At 40.4% G+C, this 22,705-nt stretch overlaps 1 protein-coding gene and 1 long non-coding RNA gene across 7 annotated transcripts in view; one reads left to right on the forward strand and one right to left on the reverse strand.

Annotated features, from left to right (window-relative positions):
* Positions 1 to 22,515, forward strand: part of shank3a (SH3 and multiple ankyrin repeat domains 3a) — a 145,927-nt gene extending 123,412 nt beyond the window's left edge. For 2 of the 6 annotated variants that reach the window (XM_016668118.1, XM_016668119.1), the window contains exons 13-22: positions 3,777 to 3,859; positions 6,466 to 6,590; positions 7,241 to 7,376; positions 11,087 to 11,167; positions 11,348 to 11,371; positions 11,953 to 12,080; positions 12,825 to 12,930; positions 13,773 to 14,299; positions 14,396 to 16,503; positions 21,938 to 22,510. In XM_016668118.1, the coding sequence (XP_016523604.1) occupies positions 3,777 to 3,859; positions 6,466 to 6,590; positions 7,241 to 7,376; positions 11,087 to 11,167; positions 11,348 to 11,371; positions 11,953 to 12,080; positions 12,825 to 12,930; positions 13,773 to 14,299; positions 14,396 to 16,503; positions 21,938 to 21,986 (3,367 nt within the window). In that variant the 3' untranslated portion in view covers positions 21,987 to 22,510. Of the gene's footprint in view, positions 1 to 3,776; positions 3,860 to 6,465; positions 6,591 to 7,240; positions 7,377 to 11,086; positions 11,168 to 11,347; positions 11,372 to 11,952; positions 12,081 to 12,824; positions 12,931 to 13,772; positions 14,300 to 14,395; positions 16,504 to 18,163; positions 18,211 to 19,910 lie in introns of all 6 variants that reach the window. The other 4 variants (XM_016668115.1, XM_016668117.1, XM_016668114.1 and 1 more) reach the window with 4 other exon arrangements.
* The window catches only part of LOC107835559 (uncharacterized), a 22,878-nt gene continuing 4,753 nt past the window's right edge, over positions 4,581 to 22,705 (reverse strand). The window contains exons 2-3 of the long non-coding RNA XR_001661351.1: positions 15,985 to 15,993; positions 4,581 to 4,609 (exon numbers count right to left, since the gene is read on the reverse strand). This is a non-coding gene — a long non-coding RNA (uncharacterized LOC107835559). The remainder of the gene's footprint in view (positions 4,610 to 15,984; positions 15,994 to 22,705) is intronic.

Raw genomic sequence — 22,705 nt, forward strand, 5'->3', positions numbered from 1 at the left:
CATTATTTCCACCAACTCTACCAACCTTGAAAAATGTCAGCATCTTATATTTTACTTCAAAGCTAGATTAAATTACAGGTTACAGGTGAACCATATTTGTTAAGTTAAACAACACTTTTAAAGTCAATATGTGATGTGAGATATCGTTATAAGTAGATTCATAAATGTTTGAAGATGAAAATTGTATTTGTTCTTAGAAGGCGTACATTAATGTATTCAGTTCATGAGACAAGTCAATATATAATATTGGGTTAATGAGATTGACACAAGAGAAGAGAAGATTTCACCAATATTTGAAAAATCTGTAAAATAATAATAATTTAATTTATTCCATTAATTAAATGGCATAAAAGTTTTGAAGGTCTTACAATGTGTGGTAATAATTATCTCTTTGCTGTAGAATTGTGTGGCTAGGGTACTAGAAACATACTTCTGAATTTACTTTTTATACAAGGCAGCACACAATTTTTAAGGGAAAGTTTAAATCATTTTCAAAAGTTTTTTGGAAGAAAAATCTGAACAGTGTGTCATGCATTAGTAGTCATCCACCTTAGGTGGGTTTCTTTTCAAAAACTTTGGAGAGAAAAATAATCATTGGTGTCAACAAGGATCCCAGGATGTTTCAAAGAAGACAACAGGGAGAGCTTTTTACAGAGGAGAACGTCAAGGTCACCGTCCAAAAACTATTCCGTTGCTGAGACGACAGCTCAGCAATGTCTGACTGAACAACAGTGAATATGTGTTTTGAACGTCTTCATGATGTAAATGTCCTGGTCTACGTCACGGTGTGATGGTGTTTTATGACTGGGCTATATTAAGCTTCCTAAATCAATTGTGGTCAGCATCCCCACATCATGATGCTGCCGCCACAATGCTTTGACATTTGGATAGTCTGTTTCAAAGTGATGTGCATAGTATGTTAGGATCAACAAGCTAAATTTTGGTCTCATCTGATCAGGACCTTTTCCCACATATTTGCTTTGTCCCTTACATGGAATGTGGCTAAGTTTAAACCAAATTTCGTATTTTTTTTTCTTGTCATTTCTACATAAAAGCCATACTTGTTCAGCTTCTGGTTATTTTGTCCAGAGATTCTCCAACCTGAACTGTGAAACTCATGCAGCTCCTCCAGAGTATCGGCCTCTTCTCTGATTAATTCTATCGTTGATCAACCTGTCAGTTTGGATTGAAGGCCATTGTTTTGGCTGCTTTGAAGTTAGTTGGTACTCTTTTCATCTTTTAATGATAGACTGAACAGTTCTTTGTGAGATCTTTAATGTTTAGGACGTGTTACTGTAATCAAACCTCACTTTAAATGTCTTTGCTGCTGCGTTTCTGACCTTTATGTTGCGTCTCATGGGGCTGCTAGTGACATCTGGTGTGAATTTTATATCATTTGAAGTAATAGATATAGAATAAAAATAAATTTTGTGAAAATGGTCACATGTTAAACAATTACATTACCTAATTGTAATGTAATTACATGTATGTTTGGCATTGCCTTACCTTAAGTTGTAGTTAGTCGTATCTAATTTGCATTTTTGAAAAACATGTGACTCTTCAAATCTGACTGTTAAATGTGTGTTTCAGTTACAGAAGTTAAATATAAGCAAGAAAAAAAATCCTGTATTGCTTTAATGCAGTCTTAGTTCAAGTGAGAATATATAGGATGTGAAGCTATAAGCAAGAAAAAGCTGCTTAGTGTTGCCTCTCCAGCACAGCATTGTGTGCACAATAATTAGCATAAAGTGGATAGAGGGCATTTTATGAAATCAGACTCCAGCAGAAAGGTTGGTTCCCCATCTCCTGGCTCCAGCAGCAGGAGCTCTGTGAGTCTGAGAGGAGTTTATTCGGTTGAGCTAATGAAACTGCAGCTCAGCTGTCCAATTTGAACGTCTCTGCTCTATATCTGCCTCAGCTGTCAAGGATACTGTAGAAATGTTACAAAGACTTGGAAGGACATTTGTGTGCTAGTCGAATTATGTTTAACACACAAACAAAAATACATTACTTCTGTTTGTGCACACTAGACGTAAGTAAATTAAGTGCTTCTTCAAATTTTACTGTTGAACATTAGAAATGATCTAAATGTACACTCACCTGCCACTTTCTTAGGCGCGTACTTAAACAAGGTTCCCAAGTGATTTTGGTCCATGGCAACATTTGTGGACTGCGCATTCATGATACGATATTTTGGAGTACAAAAAAAAAAAAAAATTGTCATGTTCCTCAAACCAGATTGAGATGACTTGAGCAGCGTAGTCATAAAGAGATGGGTATGGACAGGAACTACTGCTACTGCTGCTTCTCGAGTAGATTATAGTGTTTAAATGATGCTCAACTCGTACTAAGGACCCAGAGAGTGTCAACAAAATATAGAGCATAACATTACACCAGCTGTAATATGATTTTTTATTTTTATTTTGTAAATGTAATCTGTCTTTTTTTTATCCCAGGAGGAATAGCTGATGCAGCATGCTGCTAATTCTAGTAGAGATCTCAATAAGCATAAATGCAAACCAGCCTGAATTGTGCACACTTTTCAAGAGTGATCTATGCTTTCATGTTGTTTGCACGAAATTCTGACCCTACTGTCTGAACGCTGCGGCTGAAATTGAGACGCACAACAGGAAATAATTTTTTCCATGTGTTATTGTCGAAAGCTGGTGAGTCAGTGTAAAATATAGCCTTAGCTCCTTATTCTCTGCAGACGGGAGCCGCACCCGGAGTAGTCTGCTGGTGCTGTAGCCCATTTGCGTCAAGGGTCAATGTGTTACATTTTTAGTGAGGATTTTCCTCATACTGAGTCTTTCGTCTTTTCAGACCATTCCCTGTAACTCGGAGAGAAGGTTGTGAATCAAAAATGGCAGATCAGCCATTTCTGACCAACAACCACGTGACATTCAGGTCACTTAAATCGCTTTTATTTCCCCATTGTGATTTACGGTTTGAATTTCAGCAAGTTGTTTTCACCACATTGAGATGCCTGAAGGCTCTGAGTTGGTTGACTGATTTGCTGCTTGAGCTTGAAGCAATGGAGGAGGTGTGCCTAATTAAGTGGCACATGACTATCGTTGAATATCCATAATATCTGCAGTTTTTTATTATGAAAATATCCCTGCTTGCAGTCAAAGCTATTGTGCTAAGCAAACTTTTGGCTCAGAATTGAACAAGCCCATATGTGAGAGGTTTACTCTCCGAGGTGTGAGGGGACCAACAGTGTAAGACCACCTAATCCCTTAACACTCAGAAAAATCAGGTGGTGATAAACTGCTTTGCTTACTTTTCTGTCCTGTTTCTTCTGTGATCAGTCGGGGCACAATGCTGCATCTGAGCTTAATCTGACAGTTTCTCTTACGAAATCCCTAAACACACTCCTCAGCGTAAGTCTCCAGTGGGGGATCATCTGGAGGTCTTAGAGTTTATCCGAGCGATTCTTCAGTCATGGGGTTTCCTTTTACCTGCTTATTTTCTCCCACACTCAAACCTGTTCCCCGTTCCCATCTCAAAATACTCGAGCAACTCCAGGGAATCCTGAGCTGTGATCTTTTGCTTTCCTTTTAACCTCATTGGGAAAGAGTACAAGTGTGTGTGTGTGTGTGTGTGTGTGTGCATGCTCATCCGTGTGTGTGTGTGTGTGCCTCGCCACCTCCTCCAACGACTCAACCCCCAACCAGTCGACCCTCTTCACGCCGCTACCCTTTACCCTCTTTGTTTGCGTGTGCGACGATGGTGTTGAACTCACCCCTGCTCTACCTGTGCTATTTTCTCGACAGTGATTACATCGTGGAAGAGAAGAATGCTGTTTTACAGAAGAAAGACAGCGAGGGGTTTGGTTTTGTCCTGCGTGGAGCCAAAGGTGAGTTATAAAGCCCGCCGACACCTGGAACCTTCCCGTCCACAGCGCCTGTGCTTTTCAATGCGTGACATTGATCTGTTCTCATAAGGAGTTAGATGATCTGAGTCATCGAGTTCATCTCAGTAAGTATTGTGACTGTTTTAGTCAACAACACAAGCGGCTTTGGTCAACAATCAGCTTATTTACTCAGATGCACTCAGGCGTGTGTGTGTGTGTGTGTGTGTGTGTGTGTGTGTGTGCGTGCGTGCGCGTGTGGGTGGGTGTGTGTGTGTGTGTTGTGTGTGTAAGAGAGAGAGAGAAAGAGCATGTAGACCTTCTGGTAGCGTCATCCTTGGCCGAGCTGTCTGCTCGCTGTCCCATCTGTTCATCGCACATGGCGTTAGGCTTTAGTAGAGAAACATCATCTCTAGTATTCCTCTCATTTTTGCTCTTCCTTTTCTTTTTCTTCCCATGCACCCTTCCTTCATCCATCCTGCTGATTATCTCTAAATTCTGTCAGCCCTCCCGCTTTTTAACCAAATCCACCTTTTGACTCATACTCCATAACCGCAAATTCGCTTTTACGAGCACACACGTGCCAGCTCCCCGTTCGTGGTGGTTACCATGGCAGCCTCTCTTCGGCAGCTTGCCGGGAGTCTGAGTGTGCTTTACTGCTCTGTCACTCTCTACCATGAATCTTGGCTCGCCCCACTCTCTTTTTTACTCGTTCTTTTACTCTCCAGCACCCTCAGACACACACACACACACACACTGCGGTTCACTTAGTAGTTCTTTGAGAGCTCTCATGTGTCAGTGATTTACTCACACTTGCTTTGAGATTAAACAGAATTTGTTATGCTGCACTCAAAATATTGCTATAGATCGTCTGCATATAGATTGGGGGTTTTCAGGCGGAGCTGCATGTTTGTTCAGGGATTGAAGCGAGTATAAGTTGGATTCAGTTTGCAAAACAGGCATATTCACTTAAAGTATTAATGTTGTAACTATAATTCTCTGGTTTCATTATTGAAAACGTGGAACGTAAACACAGTAGGTTCGGGTCACGCAAACAAGACGGCGATGTCTCAGGAACAGGTTATCCTGATTCAGCAGAACACTGTGGACACCTCACCTTGATTTCAATCCAAATGCACTTTTCAGAAAAGGGCTACATCAAGTATGACAGACATTTTAAAGGCATGAAGGTACTTGATGTTCCACAAAATTTCTTTCATTTTCTCTTCTTCAGACCTGCATGACACTTTCTTTTAATATGCCAGCATACAAGGCAGGAAAGAAAAATGTGACAGCAGCTGGTAAGAGCTCCACTGCAGTAAAATCACATGAAGGCTTTAGGCTCCTCCAATAACCTTTATTGTGCATGAAGTATTGTGTAGTTTAGTTAGTAAATATATGTCAATCAGGGGAGACTTGTTAACGTTAGGACCCACAGAGGCTCACAAATAACAAAGATCTGTGAATAAACCGTCTTAGCACAACCACAGTAGCTAAGAGTCTTCCTTATCTTACTTTTGCCCAATCAGTGCCAAAGACAATGATTGGCTGCTTTGCCACTTGTGTGTCAAGTGGCATTGCGCTTAGGTATGTCAGCTGCCCGAGCTTTATTTTCTTTCCAATATTTAAGAAGAAAATCTGTAAATAGGTGGAAATAATTTGGGTTGCATTGCACAGATATATCTGTAAATAATACTTTCACTGTGTTTCTATCAAGCTCAAATTTGTATGACATGGGACATTACAGCTATAGCAGCAGGTTACCTATAATGAGCTCTAAAAATGTTTTAATGCAGATTACCGTACAGACAAAAGTCACATATATTATCTCTGGTTGTGACTTTTTTTTTTTCCTTCAAGCAAAATTCTGTTAAGTTAATGAACACTTAAAAATATCTCTACAATATTTCCTCACAGAGTCTAATCATTTTAACTGTGTCTGATTTCAAAGTAGCTTTTTGAAGAGCGTAGGGAGTAACATCAGGTCAGTGACTGGTCCTTTGGTGTGTCCCGAGACAGAATGAGACTGTTAAACTGTTGAAAATAAAAGTGTCAGGCCAAATTTGTCCTCAGGTTTTTCACACCCGCTGTCCAGACACAGACCGGTCTGGACGGATGTTGCCTTCAACTGAATCGTAGAATAGAGGGAGGGATTTAAGCATTAAATAAATTGTCCACCTCTTAAATAGTTAGTTGTCACTAAGGAGAAATATAAAAGACTCATCCAGCGCTAATGGCTGCAGAAATTGATGTGCTGGATGTCATTCTAAGGTTTTAAGTTTTAAAGATAATATTTAAGCCACATTGCTGGTTTTGGACTCCTCTGTACATTGTGTGTATCACTTTCTCAACATATCTTATCCAGATAAAGTAATTAAAACCATTTGCTTCTTTGTAGAGCAGTGTTTGGTTTCCCAAAACAAGAAAACAATGGAACAATTAAAATCCAGCCAGTATTTTCCTAAATGTTGTTTTTGGTAATTGCTTGGTGCTTGGAATGTGCAGCAGTTTTATTTTCCGAATCTCTGAAGCACTGAGGTGTATGGTTTTAACTGCCATGCTTTCCAGACAGACATTGCAGTTCTGAATGTTGTTTGTTTTATTCTTTATAGCCGAAACTCCTATTGAAGAGTTCACTCCCACCCCAGCATTCCCTGCCCTGCAGTACTTGGAGTCGGTGGACGTGGAGGGAGTGGCCTGGAGGGCTGGTCTCAGGACGGGGGACTTTCTCATTGAGGTAGTTAAGAAAAAGTGTGTGTGTGTGTGTGTGTGTGTGTGTGTGTGTGTGTGTGTGTGTGTGTGTGTCTGTGTGGGGGTTTGACCTGACATACTACGTTGTGGGGACCAATCGCTCCTCGTGGGGACCGGAGCCTGGTCCCCACGAGGAGAAACCCTGTTTTTGGGTCAGGGGTCAGATTTAGGGCTAAGGTATGAATTGAGTTTTGGTTAGGGTTAGGAAAAGGGTAAAGGTAAAGTTTAGGCTGTGGAAATGGATGGAAGTCAATGGAAAGTCCCCACAAAGATAGCAACACAAACATGTGCATGTGTGTGTGTGTGTGTGTGTGTGTGTGTGTGTGTCTTCATTCAAAACACTGAAGATGGAGGTAATTTCTGAAACACAGGAGTAAACCGATTTCATTAGTATGTGTATTCTACAGAGAAGTCTTTTTTTCAATTAGTTTAGATGTAACACTGTAATAATCTTTGTGAGATAATTAATTGATATCATAAACAATAATAATAATAATAATAATAATAATAATAATAATAATAATTCAGTTCTATTATTTATTTTGTGACTTGCAAATGTTTCATGTGAGGTGACCAGAATTTGATCAGAATTTCATCAGCATTGACCTAGTTTCTGTCTTCTTGCATTTTGTCCAGGTGAACGGGGTGAATGTAGTGAAGGTGGGCCACAAGCAGGTGGTGTCTTTAATCCGGCAAGGGGGGAGCCGACTCCTAATGAAAGTTGTTTCTGTCACACGCAAGCCAGAGTCGGAAGAAATTGTTCGAAAGAAAGGTAAGGCTATTTGGAAGTAATAATGTAATTAATAATGTCAACTCACGTGTAAAAAAAATCATTGCAAATGTTCACGTTTAAGTTTCCAAACTAAAGTTTATGAGTCAGGTCTGTAGTATATATGATGTGATAAGGCACATGGAAAAGAGTGGATGGTATTAGTTCTGTATAACAAAATGAAATGTGCTGAAGAGATTGTAACTTACTAAAGAACACAGGGACTGAAAAAGATGGAGAAAAACTTTTCCGCTGGTGGAAACGAGATCATTCTATTTGGATCTAGGAGATGCAGTTTGTCAGACATCCCCTAAACACTGTATTCAAGTCACAGTGTACTTAGGTACTTTGCTGTTCAAGGATAATTCTCATGTTTATGCTGTTTTATCACATAGCAGTCATACAAAAGTTAAAATACCTCAAATTACTTTGAAGAGGTTAAGCCCAGCATGGTGAAAGGAAATAGCTCTGACCCCAAACACACCAGTAAGAGAGCTGAATTTTCATTTTTGTCCCAGAACCATCGTAAGTGGTCTTGGGAGTGGCCATTCGTACACGAGTGCCAGAAATGTCCGGCGGTATGCAGCATAGATGGCATGACGTTTTCTGAAACAGTGGTTATAAAGATTAATATAAACTTAAACACTGAAAGAGATGTTCATTTTTAGCACAGACTTCAACTTCTTAGCACCCAAATATTTATTGTTTTCTCCACATTCTGGTGAACAAAAATGAGTTTAATACTTTTCTTCATGTTATGATTTCATATTGAGTGCATTGTGTTCTCAATACATTGTTGTGAATGAAAATAAAGTTCTTTTAAACACAACTCCATACAATTATTCTGAAGCTCAGTGCATTACGTGTTGTGATGGAAATGCGTAATTGGCTTTTATACACATATAGGTGTTTCTATGTTGTCAGGAATATTTCCGTGTTGTAAATTTATGTAGTTTCCATGTCAACCACAGTTTGCCATTACTTTGCACCCACACAATCCTGTCACAGTAACCTCCGAACTTTACAATTATCTACATTGTAAAGCATGCTAGAATAGTAGTGATTGTTGAAATTTAGAGACAGAAGTTAATGGGTTTGCTCTAAGATAGGTGAGTGCCCTTTATGCTGAATTGTATTACTGATTTGTGGTCTCAGTTTGCATATTTCTTTGTCTTTCTTACACCTAAACCAGGTAAAGTACAAAGTTTACATATATAAATTATCAGCACGAATATTATATTTATTATAGTTTTAATGATTAATTTAAATTGTTCTTTTTTCAGGGTGGTGTAATGATGAACTTACACCTTCAGAGAATAAAAAATAAAAATGAGTTGCACACATTTTATTGAAGGCATATTCTAATCCACACAGGTTTAAGTCTAATCCACACAGGTTTAAGTCTAATCCACACAGGTTTAAGACTTTAAGCAAAATTGGTAAACTTTAGAGTTGAGTTATGGGTAATTTTCTACATCATAATGTTAGCCTGATTTGTCTGTTCTCTTTCTCTGTGTGTTTGGGATCGTGGTCTGTTGGACCTGAGGTTTGAACTCACTGATGATGTAGGAGTTGGACTGAGGCTGTAGAACCTGAGGACACGGTGCCAGCTGCGAAGCATGGAGGTGTTTTTATTTTACTGTGGGTTGTTTTATTACCACAGGAACGGGGGAATCGCAGAAAGTAGGCGGGCGGAATAATGACAAAGGACTATGTCCGAATTCTTCTGTCAAACATGCTTTAGATGGTTACAATGGAGGTGCAGCGCAGTGTAGGAATGGGAAAATTAAACTGACGACTAAGGTCAAAAAAAAAAAGCTAATTCTTAAAATCTATTTAAATGAACTCCACAATTTTGAATGAGAGTGGTCAAATGTTGTGGGCCTTTTTGTTTGAAGTGCCTTAGATGGGCAAACATATTTTTTTTTCTTTTACATTATGTTCTGGTTTACAGCAGTCAAACATCTGTTCAAGATTCTTTGCTATGAAGGTCTTTTCGGATCAAGAAAACAGTCCATCTCCAAAATACAACAGGGCATACTGCATTCAATTTCTGTTTTTAAGAGAGCTGTGGCCAATGGCATCTTACTGTTAAAACTGTCTTGTTTTTGAAATTACTTATTTGTGTTGAAAATCAAAATGCCAATTAAGATTTATTTATATTTCACGGTTTTAACCACAGGCTTCAATAGGTGGCACTAAGATACATTTGCCCTTTAACCAAAGAGATTAAAGTGCTGAAAAATATGTCTTGTGATCGACCAAATGGATTGTTTCAGATTAGGTAAAAAACAAAAGTCTTGTCCGTAGTTTACTTCACCTTTCCTTTGTTCTTTTCGCTGAACACCATCTGTCGCCACTCACCGACTCCGGTTGGACAAACTCTCCTTATTGCGCTTCACCCTAGCACAAATACAAACACAAATTTCTCTGCACCATGCGTGGCCTCACTACTGCCACCGTTGCTATGGTGACTACAATGCATGTTTGAATTAAGCATTACATTACAGCAACTGCAACACTCTCTCTCCATCTGAGCCTCTCTTTTTCCATCCTCCTCTATCTGCTCTGCTCCCTGCTTCTGTAGCAGAGTGTGCAGGCTGCTGAGGAAATGAAGATATTTGGTGTGGACAGTACCCGGGATGGCGTATGTACAGTAGATGTGCAGCTGCTGCATCGGGGCTTGTGTGCGATCTAGGGAGTTACGGCTCTAGAGGGCTGCTTTCAGTGTTAGCTGGTTGGTCTTAGAGCGAGCTGACTGAGTGATTGACAAGAAATTTGGTTTCTTTTAGACGTTATCCTGTAAAGGCTGCTAATGGGCTGTGGCTTTACCGATACTATCTTACTGCATGATATTTTGCTGTTGCTGCTAAATCGTCTGCTCTCTTTCCAGTTTAGTTATGTACAATATTTAATTGCATTTATTTTGAAGCCTGCAACTTTGCGGTTTGGTTTTTGAATCCATTGTTTGGCAGATATGATTTACTGCCTTGCCTGGGAATTAACAGCCCAGTTGCCTTGTGTGTTTGTGTGTGTAGTGAGCTTGGAAGGTTCCCAAGGGCTCTTGTAATGTAAAGGCTGCAGCGCATCATTTTCCTTTAGCCGTTAAATTTGCTGTCATCTCTTTGTCTGTTGGCCCTCGTGTCATTATGTCTTCCCTCAAGGAGTTTTCTTTGTGCGAGTGCAGGCATGTGAGTGTAAACTGAAGTGTTAATGCGTTTCTATCAATTGCACATCTGCTAAATTCAAGGCAGGCAGTATATTAAAGGGAAGATGGATGAGTTGCTCCCTCTCCTCTATGCACACATTGCACTTATGCCTACTATTGTAGCAGACAAATTATGTTGTTCTGTGTTTAATGGAAGGATTCGAACAGCTCGGGATGCCACAGAGACGAGTGACTTGTTCATTTACTGCCAATGGGCTCCTTAACAGAGGGACATTCTGGCAGCACAGAGATTACAAACCTGAAAGTTGCGAAGAAAGACAAATTAATAAGCCATCAGACAAAGAGAGAAACATGAAGAAGTTGAGCTTCAGCCGCAGCGCCAACAAGTGCGAGACCTCCAGCTCCCTCGATTACACGCAAATCAAAGCAGTGAAAACCAGATGGGCCGGGCGACTGGGGGACGCCAAGAGGGCACTGAGTCGCAAAGCCAAAGGATTCTCATCCACAGCTACATCGTCCTCAACTCCATGCCTTGTCTCCACAGCTCCCCCTCCACCCAAGAGAGCTCCGAGCACCACCCTGACGCTGCGCTCCAAGTCCATGACGGCTGAGCTGGAGGAACTGGGTGAGTGCCTAAGAACTGGCGAACAAACTCAACACTCTCTTCCTCCTTTTCTTTCATGTTTTCTACTTGACTCTGTCGTTAAAATATGGCGTGTCTCCTAACTTTTTTAGAATAGTCACTTGTGTCGCCTTGTTCTTGTCATTTTCCCTCCTCTGCTGACGCTATCTTTTTCCCACCAAGCATCTGCTCGGAGAAGACGAGGAGGTGAGTCTGAGGCAAGAATTTGACACTTCTCTGAGCGTCATAATCATGACTTATCACTGCTGTGTCATTAGAGCAGTGCGGATTTGGACCGGAGGCAGTTTTTGATCCGAGCCATTTGAGCAGTTGCCCAGGGCAGCATTAGCAAAGGGTGCACCAGACAGTAAAATATATATATACCAGTTGTGCCCTGAAGTTTTTTATCGCTGTTGTGCATGTGCATTGCAGTATAGGCTTCCCCTGCTTGCTGCTTTTATTTTCAGTCGTGAGGAGCAGCAGAAGAGGGGAATAATTTATGCAAGAATGTCACTGATTCGGACAACAGAACACCTAAACTGCGACTTTCTGACTTTCTTTGGCTCTGTTTATTTCACCTCTTGGTTCGAGAAACGAGAAATAGCAAAAACGTACAAATCATTTTTCACCCAAAACACAAATCGAGATTTCACACTGTGGCATGGAGCTATGTTCTGGATTTTGTCTTTTCATTGTCTCCCATTGACATCCATGTCGGAGATTGTGATAGAACATTTCCATGGTCTTACATCTTAGCATTTAGTTCTGGCTCATTTCCTTTTTAACAGAAAGACTAGATGAGATGTTGGCATCGCAGGAATCTATGTTGCATTCTCAGCCCCCGGAGGCAGATTACAGAGCAGCCACTGTCAAACAACGGCCTACCAGCAGGAGAATAACACCAGCAGAGATCAGTGTGAGTGAACCTACACACAGCCACTTCCAGACAGCTCTCTGTGCCATGCTGCTCCACATACCAATTCTCCCTGAAATACAAAAGTTCTTCTGTTTTTTTCTCTCTTTTTTTTTTGTCACGCTTTAATGATTCAGATTAGAAAATAAAATTTAAAACTGTTTAAAAATGAAACGAGTAAATACAAAATGCTGTTTTTAAATGATGATTTCATTTATTAAGGACAAAAGCTTACCAATCCAATCTGCCGATGTGTGAGAAAGTGTTTGCCCCCTAAACATTGTAACTAGATTTTGTCTTGGCACAATATCAATGGCTGACATCAGGAGTTTGTGAAAACCGGTAATGACTCTTCAACATCACAGCTGAAGAATTTTACTCCACTCTTATTTAAATTGTTTTAATACAACCATGTTTCACATACAAACAGCATGTTTACGGTACCTTAATTCGATGATTTAATGATTCAAGTTCAGGCTCCAAAACCTCATTCTGTTTTTACATTATTTTTGTCATTCAGTCGGGGCTTTCCTGTGAAAAAAATATTGCACAAAAAAAAAGTTTGATTTAAAAAGTATTTTTTTCTTTTAGAAGCAAAAGAGAGAAAGAAAAATGACCCAAGGCGGTCACAGCATGCAGTAATCCACACAGTTACTGACTTATTTCTGCTAAAGGTTATAGAGATTTTACTGAAGTTTCTTTAAAGTGGCTTTGATTACACTGTCAGCTCTGAATTTTGTGCTGCAGTCACTGTTTGAGAGACAAGGGATGACGCTACATGGAGGTCTGCACCCGGGTATCGAGAGAGGTCACATACCATTCCCTAAAGGCATGTCCAGGACCAAGTCTTTTGGTAAAAAAATCATTCCTGATGTACTTAATTAAATCTGAAAGACACTTTGTTTTGTTTTTGTATGAGTTTTATGGAAAATCTCAATTTTAAACAAAGTAACATCAAACACGTTAAATCTTCTGGTTTTGATAAGAAGCTAAGAATATGGTAATACCATAAATAATCTAAGCTAATTTTGATTTCAAAACAGTATTGAGTCCAGAAGGGGCTGCGAGATGTCCAAGCAAGTGCAGTAAAAAGTGTGAAAATTTGCAAGCATGCTTTTACTCAACACAATACGATAACAATAATGAAAATTGTCAAAATTTCCCAACACAAAGACAAGTACATATTAATAAATATTGAAAAGGAGATTTGAACAAATTGTGCAAAAATCCTCACATTATCTAATAATGCTCACGATTTTTGGTGTGCATATTATATCAGAGTGTAAAACAAACATCTGTAAAATAAATAAATAAATACAAACACTTTTAATATATTTGTAATCTGTAGTTACCATCCAAACAGCAGGTGACTATAAAGCAGATTTAGCACAGTGTTCTGTAGAAAATGAACAAGAGAAACCCCAGAAAATATAAGGCTTAGTTTGTGCAGATGTTTTGCTTTTGTAATAAATACAGATGGAATTGTTTGCTCTCAAAACAACTTTAACAATATTATTATAATAATAATAATATAAGATGTTTTGTTAAGGAATCATAAACTGAGCTGATTTCCAGTTGAAAGCCATTTTTTTTTAATTGACTAACTGTGAACCTGGTATATTTAAAATAAATGATTCTTTGTTAGTAAGCCCTGCCACATAATTAAATAACCTGTCCCTTTCCCTCTGTCAACAGGTGCCACAGAAGAGGATAGACTGTCTGCACTTGCAGGCGAGCACAGATTTCCACGTAGTTCGTCTATGACAGACAGCCTCCGAGACCACTCACAACCCCATCCTATCCCTCCACCTCCTCAGACGGCACCTCCTCCACCTCCTTACTACTTAGACACGGGTCCTCCTCCAGCTTTTTGCCCTCCTCCTCCCACGTCTCGGACCCAAAGTCAAGGCCATGAGCCTGGAGGCCGTTCCAGCTTCAAGCCATCCTCCTTGGACCTGCCTTACGAAGCCGCTCAGCGGCAAGCCACACACATCGAGAGACAGAAGAAAGCTCGCTCAATGATCATCCTACAGGACTCCTCCCACCTACCTGTAGAGCCTACAGAAATTCCCCGTCCCTCTGCTGCTACTCCACCAGAGCGAATCAAAAGAAAGGGGAGGGTAATTGACAACCCTTACGCAAATGTGGGTCAGTTCAGCATTGGACTATTCACACCCACAAAGCCCCAAAGAAAGAAAAGTCCTTTGGTGAAACAGCTACAGGTAGGTTGTGTCTTAATAACAGTTTCATTTTTATTCTTAAAAAAATGCCAAAGGATTTCTGAGCTTAAATCTTCCTTTTCATTTCTCCAATGGTAGGTAGAAGATGCACAAGAAAAGGCTAGTCTAGCCTTAGCTGCTGCCCACTCACGAGAGAGCTCACCCTCAGGACGACACCCACATGGGCACACGCACACCAGCCGTGTCGACTACTACCAGCAGCAGCTCATGGCTGAACGAGAGCGATTGCGAGCCCAAGGAGAGATGATGTTTCAGGGTAAAGGCCCGTTTGCTGCTGCTATTGCTGGAGCAGTAAAAGATCGTGAACGTCGCCTTGAAGAGCGGAGGAAATCCACTGTCTTCCTTTCTGTTGGGACCATGGAAGGGTCGCCTACAACAAGCCCTGACTCCCCCTCTTTGACTCAGTCTCACTCCATCGATGAACGGCTGTTAACTCGAGAGCTTGGACAGCTTCCTCCCCCTGCCTTGGCTCTGAGCCCCTCACCTAGTGGGACCACCTTTATCCATCCACTCACAGGAAAGCCTCTGGACCCAAATTCACCATTAGCTCTTGCGCTGGCCGCAAGGGAGAGAGCACTGACCTCTCAGAGTCAGTCCCCAACAGGCAGCCCAGAGCCTCGGACTAAACAAGAGCGAGTAGGCCAGGTTGTAATGTTCTCTGACACTCAGACCAAAGAGTCTCCACACGGGGATGGAGTAACTGCATCGCCCCCTTTTTCACCTAAAAGCGCCAAGGCAGCGGGGTATGGCACATCATCCTCCCCGGCTAATATTTTGGCTCCTCAACCCATCAAACCACAGTGGTCTACATCATCATCACCAATATCATTCCGTCAAGAGATGGAAGCTAGAATTGAGGAGAGGAAGGAGGAAAAGAGACTAGAGGATAAAAAAAGCATGTTGATCAGCATTATGGATACATCACAGCAGAAGACAGCTGGGCTGATCATGGTTCATGCGACCAGCAACGGTCAGGCTGTTGGGGTGGGGTCAGGGATAGAACAGAAACCTGTGCCTGCAACCATAGAGCCCAGCAAATCACAGAGTCCATGGGCTAAATCCCCCATTCCCACAGCTCCCCAGCCCCAAACTCAACTCCAGGTTCAGCCTCAAACTCAGCGTCCTGCCAGTCCCACCCAAGAGAAGAGCCTGGCTCAGGGAAGCTCAGAAGAGGATGTGGATGCCTACACAGTCACCTTACCACCGGCTATGTTATCTTCCAGCGATGAGGAAACAAGAGAGGAGCTACGTAAGATTGGGGTGGTTCCTCCACCAGATGAGTTTGCAAATGGGTTGCTGGCCCAGGCACAGGGGATACCAGTGTCATCCACTAAAGCTGCTCTGTCTCCTGCTACACCAGCCACACCAACACCCCAAACTCCCTTAACCCCAACAACCCCAACTGTGACAACCACCCAGCCTCAGCCTCCTCAGCCACCACCTCCACCCAGTGCAGCAGCTGTCTCAGGGAAAACTTCTGACCCTCTGGAGCCCCCACCAGTGGGCGAGGCTGGTTCTGCAGCTGACTCAGGTGTGGAGGAGGCTGACACGCGCAGCTCCAGTGACAGAGAGAGAGACCACCATCTTGAGACCACCAGCACCGTCTCTACAGTTTCCAGCATGTCTACGTTGTCCTCAGAAAGTGGCGAGCCTGCTGACACACACACCACGCACACCTCCTATGCTGATGGGCAGACTTTTGTTCTTGACAAGCCGCCAGTGCCTCCTAAGCCTCGACTCAAATCCCAGATAGGAGGCAGTAAAGGCCCCGTCACCTTCAGGGACCCTTTGCTGAAGCAGAGCTCTGATAGTGAGCTGCTGTCCCAGCAACAGGCTGCTGCACTGGCTGCTGCAGCAGCTGGTGGAGCTGGGCTTCCTGCAGGTGGTTCCGCCTCGGTTACTGGTCTAGCTCCGACCAAGCCACGCTATCTCTTCCAACGGAGGTCCAAGTTGTGGGGGGATCTGGTAGAACCTCGAGGACCCGGGGTAGGGCTAGGGATTGGGAGTTTGGGCAATCTTGGTGGGCTAGGACTTGGACTAGGTGCAGATGAGAGCACAAAACCATCAGTTATGGGAGAGCTCAGTTCACGTCTACAGCATTTAAGTAAAGACACTAGGTCACTGGGTGAGGAGCCGCTGGGAGCCTCTCTTGACCCTGGGAGAAAGTCACCTGTGGCAGGTGCAAGGTAAGAGGATATCAAGAATGTCTTTACCACTGAGTGACTAAAGACAGAGAATTGCAGCAAAAATTATACTGTTAGAGTTTATTCATGCTGTACTTATCAGTGCAGAGTGCCTAGTTCCAGCAGGACAAAATGCATATCAAAGGAGATTGATAGATTAATTTAACCACCATTATATGAGTGTTTACTCATTTGTCAGCACCTTTGTTACTCCTTGAATACATGACTCTCTAGTGTCGATTCCTGCTGTTTGTTTGGGCTTGCTACACTCACCTCATGTAAATCTATTAGCAGTCTATTGTTGATGGTTATAAAGATCAGATGTCTAATGCATTGTTGTGAAAATTAGTGGCATGTAGAGATCTTCTGTTAAAAATTTAGTGGAGAATTTACAACCTCCACTTTTGTGAAGTTTTGACCTGCTGATACAGTTTTTAGTAGATTTTTGCTCCTTTATAAGAACCAAAACTTAGAGGGTAATAGAAACACATTCAAAATATTTTCATAGGCTTTTTTAAGCAGTGTAAGCAGCCAGTCATTTTTTATACTGGGAGTAAATTTATTATAAGGATGAGAGAGCAGTCATTGTGGAATTGTTTATTTATTCTACAACAACAATAAAAAGATTGGACCTGTTTCTATAGCACCTTATTTGAATAATTGTCATGGTTAGCATCCACGCTACTGCTACTGAGCATTACAATACCCAAATGCAATTAGAAAGCATTGGATCAGGATTCGATGTGTCAAGTGCAAAGTTTGGCGCAGAGGAAAATATGGTGTGGGACTATTTTTTAGAGGTTAATATCTACCATTTAGTTAAAGAGAAATGAGCTATTAATAATTAAACATATCAAAGCACTGTGTGACAGTTTCATGCTCTTTATACTACGTGAACATTTTGGAGATGGCCCCTTCCTGTTCCAACATCACTGTGCACTGGTATTCAAAGCATGGTTCATAAAGTGACTGACACATTTGGGTAAAATATTTCACTGGCTATACAGTCTTGACTTCTATCCCATAGAAAATGTTTGGGATGAACTAGAAGTGACACTACATCTTGGCCAACATCGCCTGACCTCACAGGTGCACGTCTGGTAGAATTGTCAAAAATTCCCTTAAGCACAACTTAACCTTGTAAAAAGCTTTTCTGGAGAATTAGGAATGACATTTCACTCATGAACTTGAGTTTTTGCAGGCAGATGACTGGATACTTTGAGCAATTATAGTCTAAGGCCTTACTGTATATTTCACTGATACCAAAACGCACTCAGTAATTGTGTCTAAACCAAAAAGTAATGTTGTCAGTGCAACACAGTAGTTCTTAGTGTGGCTCTTTCACTAATAGAAAATAGATTTGATTTTAGATTTTGTATAGGACTGTTATTTTCTAAGCCAATCAAGCTGAAAATCGTATAACTCTGATCATCAACAGATTTTTTTTGTGCATTTCCAGATTAGAAGTCTCAAGCATATTCCTGTCCTTGTGCCATATAGTTGGTTTTAGCTTCATACAGTGGCACAGAACATATGGTTCCCAAAGCTGATAGAAGGTTATCTGTGACATCTGAGACACAGTGATGGTTTAGTCTGTTTTCTGTGGGTGTTTTTTTTACTACATACCTAAAAGTGTAATGTAAAATCCTCTATATTTCTGCAGATGTGGGGACACCGAAGAAACTAGACCTTAAAGTTATAGACTCTAGGGTAAACCAAATATATTTTTTTATATACTTTACACAATTACCCTATAATCTAAGCACAATAACATCTAGAAACCTTTTTCGCAACTCTCTTTACCTGTTTCCCTTAAAACATTGTTACCTTGTTTGCATAAAAGTTTTACAACACAGGTGTGATGATTGTTATGAATTTTTTGTTTTAGAAATAAGTAGTTTCAAAGGCAGTAGTTTGTCAAAGTCACAATCTTTGACCTTTTTATAAAATGTTGTAGTAGTCAATAAGCTAGTGTCGTAAAACTTTTCTGTGGGTATAGATTACTCACATACAAATGTGTATTTAAAGTAAGAACTACTAGTGCAAACAATGTAACATGATTCCAGGCATGTACTTACTTACACACTGCTATGTTTTATTTCTAACCTATGACCCGCTAGTATCTACCCTTCCTGCGTTTTCCTAAGTCTTTGTTCAAATGTCACACAATACATCCCTCTATCCACTACCCTTTGCAGACATCACAATACACACTTGATAAAAACAGAAAATACAGCTTTTTCCCTTATCATTGCCACCTTCATGGTACGCAAAGTGATGACTTCAAAGATTTGGGGATGCATTTTTAAGAAGTATTTGAACAGGACTTAAATATAAGTGTTAGTTAAACTTATTTACCTTCCCCTGTTCCCCTGAAGCAAAAGGCAAAAATCCTTACATTGTCAAAGGTCATTTTACGTAACTGTCAAATAAATGGTGGGATATCTATTTTTCCTCTATGAGAGGTTTGCATTTGCTGGAAAAAAAATTGCATTATGTGAATATGTATTTTTTGCCCCTTCTTGTTGAAAACTCAGAAAAGTGTTGATGTCATACTTAAATTTCCATGTAATGTTGTGCATGTGGAAATATATATTTTCAGCTTGTTTCTCAGAGTTGTAGTTAAGTGTCTGCAGAAATGGTTTGGTTTCAGAGTTACCCCACCTCTTGCCCAATGACCACTGGAGATAGACAACCCTCCACATGCCTGCACAGATAAGGGAGCATAGATGGATGGATTATTCATCCTTACTGTACACTGATTAATCATGACATAAAAATCCACTGCTTCTTAATGTGTAACTATCAAAATACATTTCCATTTCAATGAGGTAGAATATCATAAAAAAGTTCATTTCAGTAATTCAATTAAAAAAATGAAACTCGTATATTATTCTGATTCATTATATTGTGTACTTGTTCAATTTATTTTGATAATTTTAAGTTACACCAAGTGAAGCAATTTTTTTTTTTTAGATTTACCTACTTTTATTTTATCCAGCAAAATTATTGGTAGGACTCCTGACTTGACCGTTGTTCAGTTGTCATTGATGCCCTCCACAAAGAGTGTAGGCCATTAAGGGAATATTATTCAAGACCTTAACTCTCAAGCTTAATAATGTAAAGTTATGTTATGTGGAAGGAAATGACATGTTTTAGAAAATGTGTACTAACAATAGGGATAGTTGCAGCCTTGAGAAGACTGTAAAGCAAACCCATCAAAAAATTGGCATGGACTGTTACTGGTGATTTAAATGCCACCACATAAAGAAGTCCTCAAGACATGGGCTGCAGCTGTGACACGTGCAGAAGTGTCTTTAATATGAAACAGAAACTTGACTGTTGTTAGACTCTCATTAAAGGTTTCTTTTCCAATTAAGGCAAAGTTCGCATTTTATTTGGAAATCCAGGTCCTAAAGTCTGGAGGCAAAGAAGAATGGAGAAATGCATCATCGAGTCAAGTTCCTTGAGGTCCTGTATAAACGTTCTGCAGTCTGTTGAGCTATGTCATCTATTGGTCTTGACCTATTGTGTTTTACCAAGTGCTTTACTAATAATACTAGGTTATCTTCTGACAAGTTTTATAGAGATGATGTGGCCCCTTGGCTATTACTTTCTTCAGTGACTGTGGCGCCACTGTGCTTGATTAACCAGCAGACTTGCCTGACCTAAACCACATGGTGAATCTATCAAGGATTGTCGAGAGAAAGATGAGAGGCACTAGACGCAACAATGTTCAACACTGCTGTCAAAGCAACTTGGGATTTCCTAATGCCTCAGCAGTACCACAAGTTATTTGCCTCCGTACTGCATCTACATTGCGTAGATGCAGTATTCAGGTCTGGCCAAGCCCTTCATGCATACACTGTACAGTGCACAGACATACTATTCTGTATGCCAACATTTCTGTGCTAAAATCCTTATTATTGGTTTTATGTGATATTCAGATTTTCTGAGGAACTGAACTTGAGTTCATTAGCTGTAAGCCATTGTCATCAAAATGAAAAGACATAAGTATTTGAAATGTATCGCTGTGTGTAATAAATCAGTATAACGCAGGCGTTTCACTTTTCAATGTGGATTACTGAACAGAATTAAATTTTTGATGATATTCTAACTAATTGAGAGGCACCTGTAGCTGTTATTGGATGGGATATTGACACCTGGTGGGAATGGTGATGTCAGCCATTGCACTGGTATCACTGCATTATTATTATTATTTATTTATTTTTTGTGCATCCTTTAGGTTTTGAGATGGGGATCCTTAGGATTGGGTTCATTTTGTCAGTCTACTTAGATATTCTGGATGTTATGTTTTTTTTTTGGGGGGGGGTCAGAATTTCGTTACTGTTGTTAACAAAGGTTCCTAACTAGCAGATTGTATTCATGGTCAAAGTGACTTGCATATTCTTCTGACTAGTAAGAATATTGAGTAGGGAATAGTATAAAAGTATAAAAATGAGTTCTTGAATTTTGTGGATTGTGAAGAAGGCCATGACTTCAAACACAGCACATCGTGCAACATCCAGTTCAGATTCCTCTCATCCTCCCACCATTTCCATTCTGACAGTTAATTGCCTTTGGCTGTGATAAAAATGATCATACACACCATTATCCCTCTTTCTCTATCACTCTGCATTTACATTTAATCCTTTTCACCTGCTGGAGGACTTCTCGTATGTCATTGGCCTCCCAGCACTTCTAATTGTAATGCTACTCCATCTCACACCCTCCACACACCATGATGCTCCATTCTGTCTTTACTGTTTCCCAAACCCTGTATATGACAGACCTTTGTTCTAATTTTGTTTCATTTGTGGTGTTTGGTTTAATTTTTTGAGCTGTTTGTGTACACTACATAGCTTTGTTTTGTTTTTCAGTGTTTGTGTTGAGAATGGCCATGGTCCCTGACTGTCTTACTGGTTCACCTTGTAGGTTTTTCAAATCATGTTTAAGCTGAAAAGAATTTTATTTCTTCAACATAACATGATAATGAGCACACATCCCCACAAATGTTGAGCTTTATGTGGAAACAGTCACAAAAGTCCAGAGACATGTGCCTTCAGTTTATTTATTCATTCGTGTTTGTTTGTTTTTTTGTTTGTTTGTTTAGTTATTTGTTTTTTTGTACAGTGTTTTACATGTGAACAGTGTGCTCACTTCTCTCATATGGCCCCACTGGTCAGACTTTGTTGTGCTGAAACTTACTCTGCTGCTGTAATCAAGCACAATCACATTTGCAAATCCATCTAAATCCAGAATCAGAACACACCCACACACACATACTGGACCTTGAAGGCAGCAGAGTTGGCTAAAGCATATATTGGGTCTGGTTAGCAGGCTGCGTCTCATGGAGTGATGCTAACATTCTCTCCCATTGCTCTCTCTCTGCTCACCTTGCATGCCCCGCCCTGCTGCTCTGATCTGATTGGTCTAGAACTGACTGTGCGCCCAGGAGGGCAGGACAACTGTGTAAGTGTGCATGAAGCTCATCCCAGCCCTGTTGGCTCCCTGTAATCTGATCATTTTTTTCCAGCCTGAGCAACCTTTGCTCCATTACATTTTTGTCATTCTTCGAACGTCACTCATAGTAAAGCTCCAAGCAAATAGAGTAGAGGGATAAAATGCATGAATGATATTTAGATATATCCTTCTTGCTTCTGCCTGCTTCCACCAAGACAATCTTTCTCAGTTTTAGCTTTGCACTCTCTTCCATCCCTCTTTCTAATCATCTTTCCCTCCATTAGACTAGTCATAGATGAATCTCAGTCTTTGGTTTTATTGTTCTTTAAACAGTGTTGAGGTATCTTTGTTGAGTACTTCTTGTTGGGCTCCAGATACTGTGGCTGCTGAAGAAGCATAAGATGTTTTTTTTTAAACTCCTTCTAAAAGGCTCCACATGGTAAGACTGGGTTGGATGGTCATCTTATCAGGTCTGAGCTTCGACTCCAGGATAAATAAGCCTTATTTTTTTTAATACAATTAGATGACAGCTTTGTACGTCTTAAATACATAGATGTCTTTACACATTATAATTCTTGATATATATCAAAAAGATGTTTGCATTTTTAAACACAAAGGAGAAAACATTTAAAAAATTCTAATTAAACAACTGCCTTATGTGAGTTTGTGGTTTATGTAATGATACAATACAGTGATGCTTAAACTTTCCCGTTAATGCTTTTCAGATTTTTTTTTTTTTTTT

Source organism: Poecilia formosa, unplaced genomic scaffold (assembly GCF_000485575.1).
Source record: "Poecilia formosa unplaced genomic scaffold, Poecilia_formosa-5.1.2 Scaffold13, whole genome shotgun sequence".
In the NCBI taxonomy this organism is placed as follows: Eukaryota; Metazoa; Chordata; class Actinopteri; order Cyprinodontiformes; family Poeciliidae; genus Poecilia; species Poecilia formosa.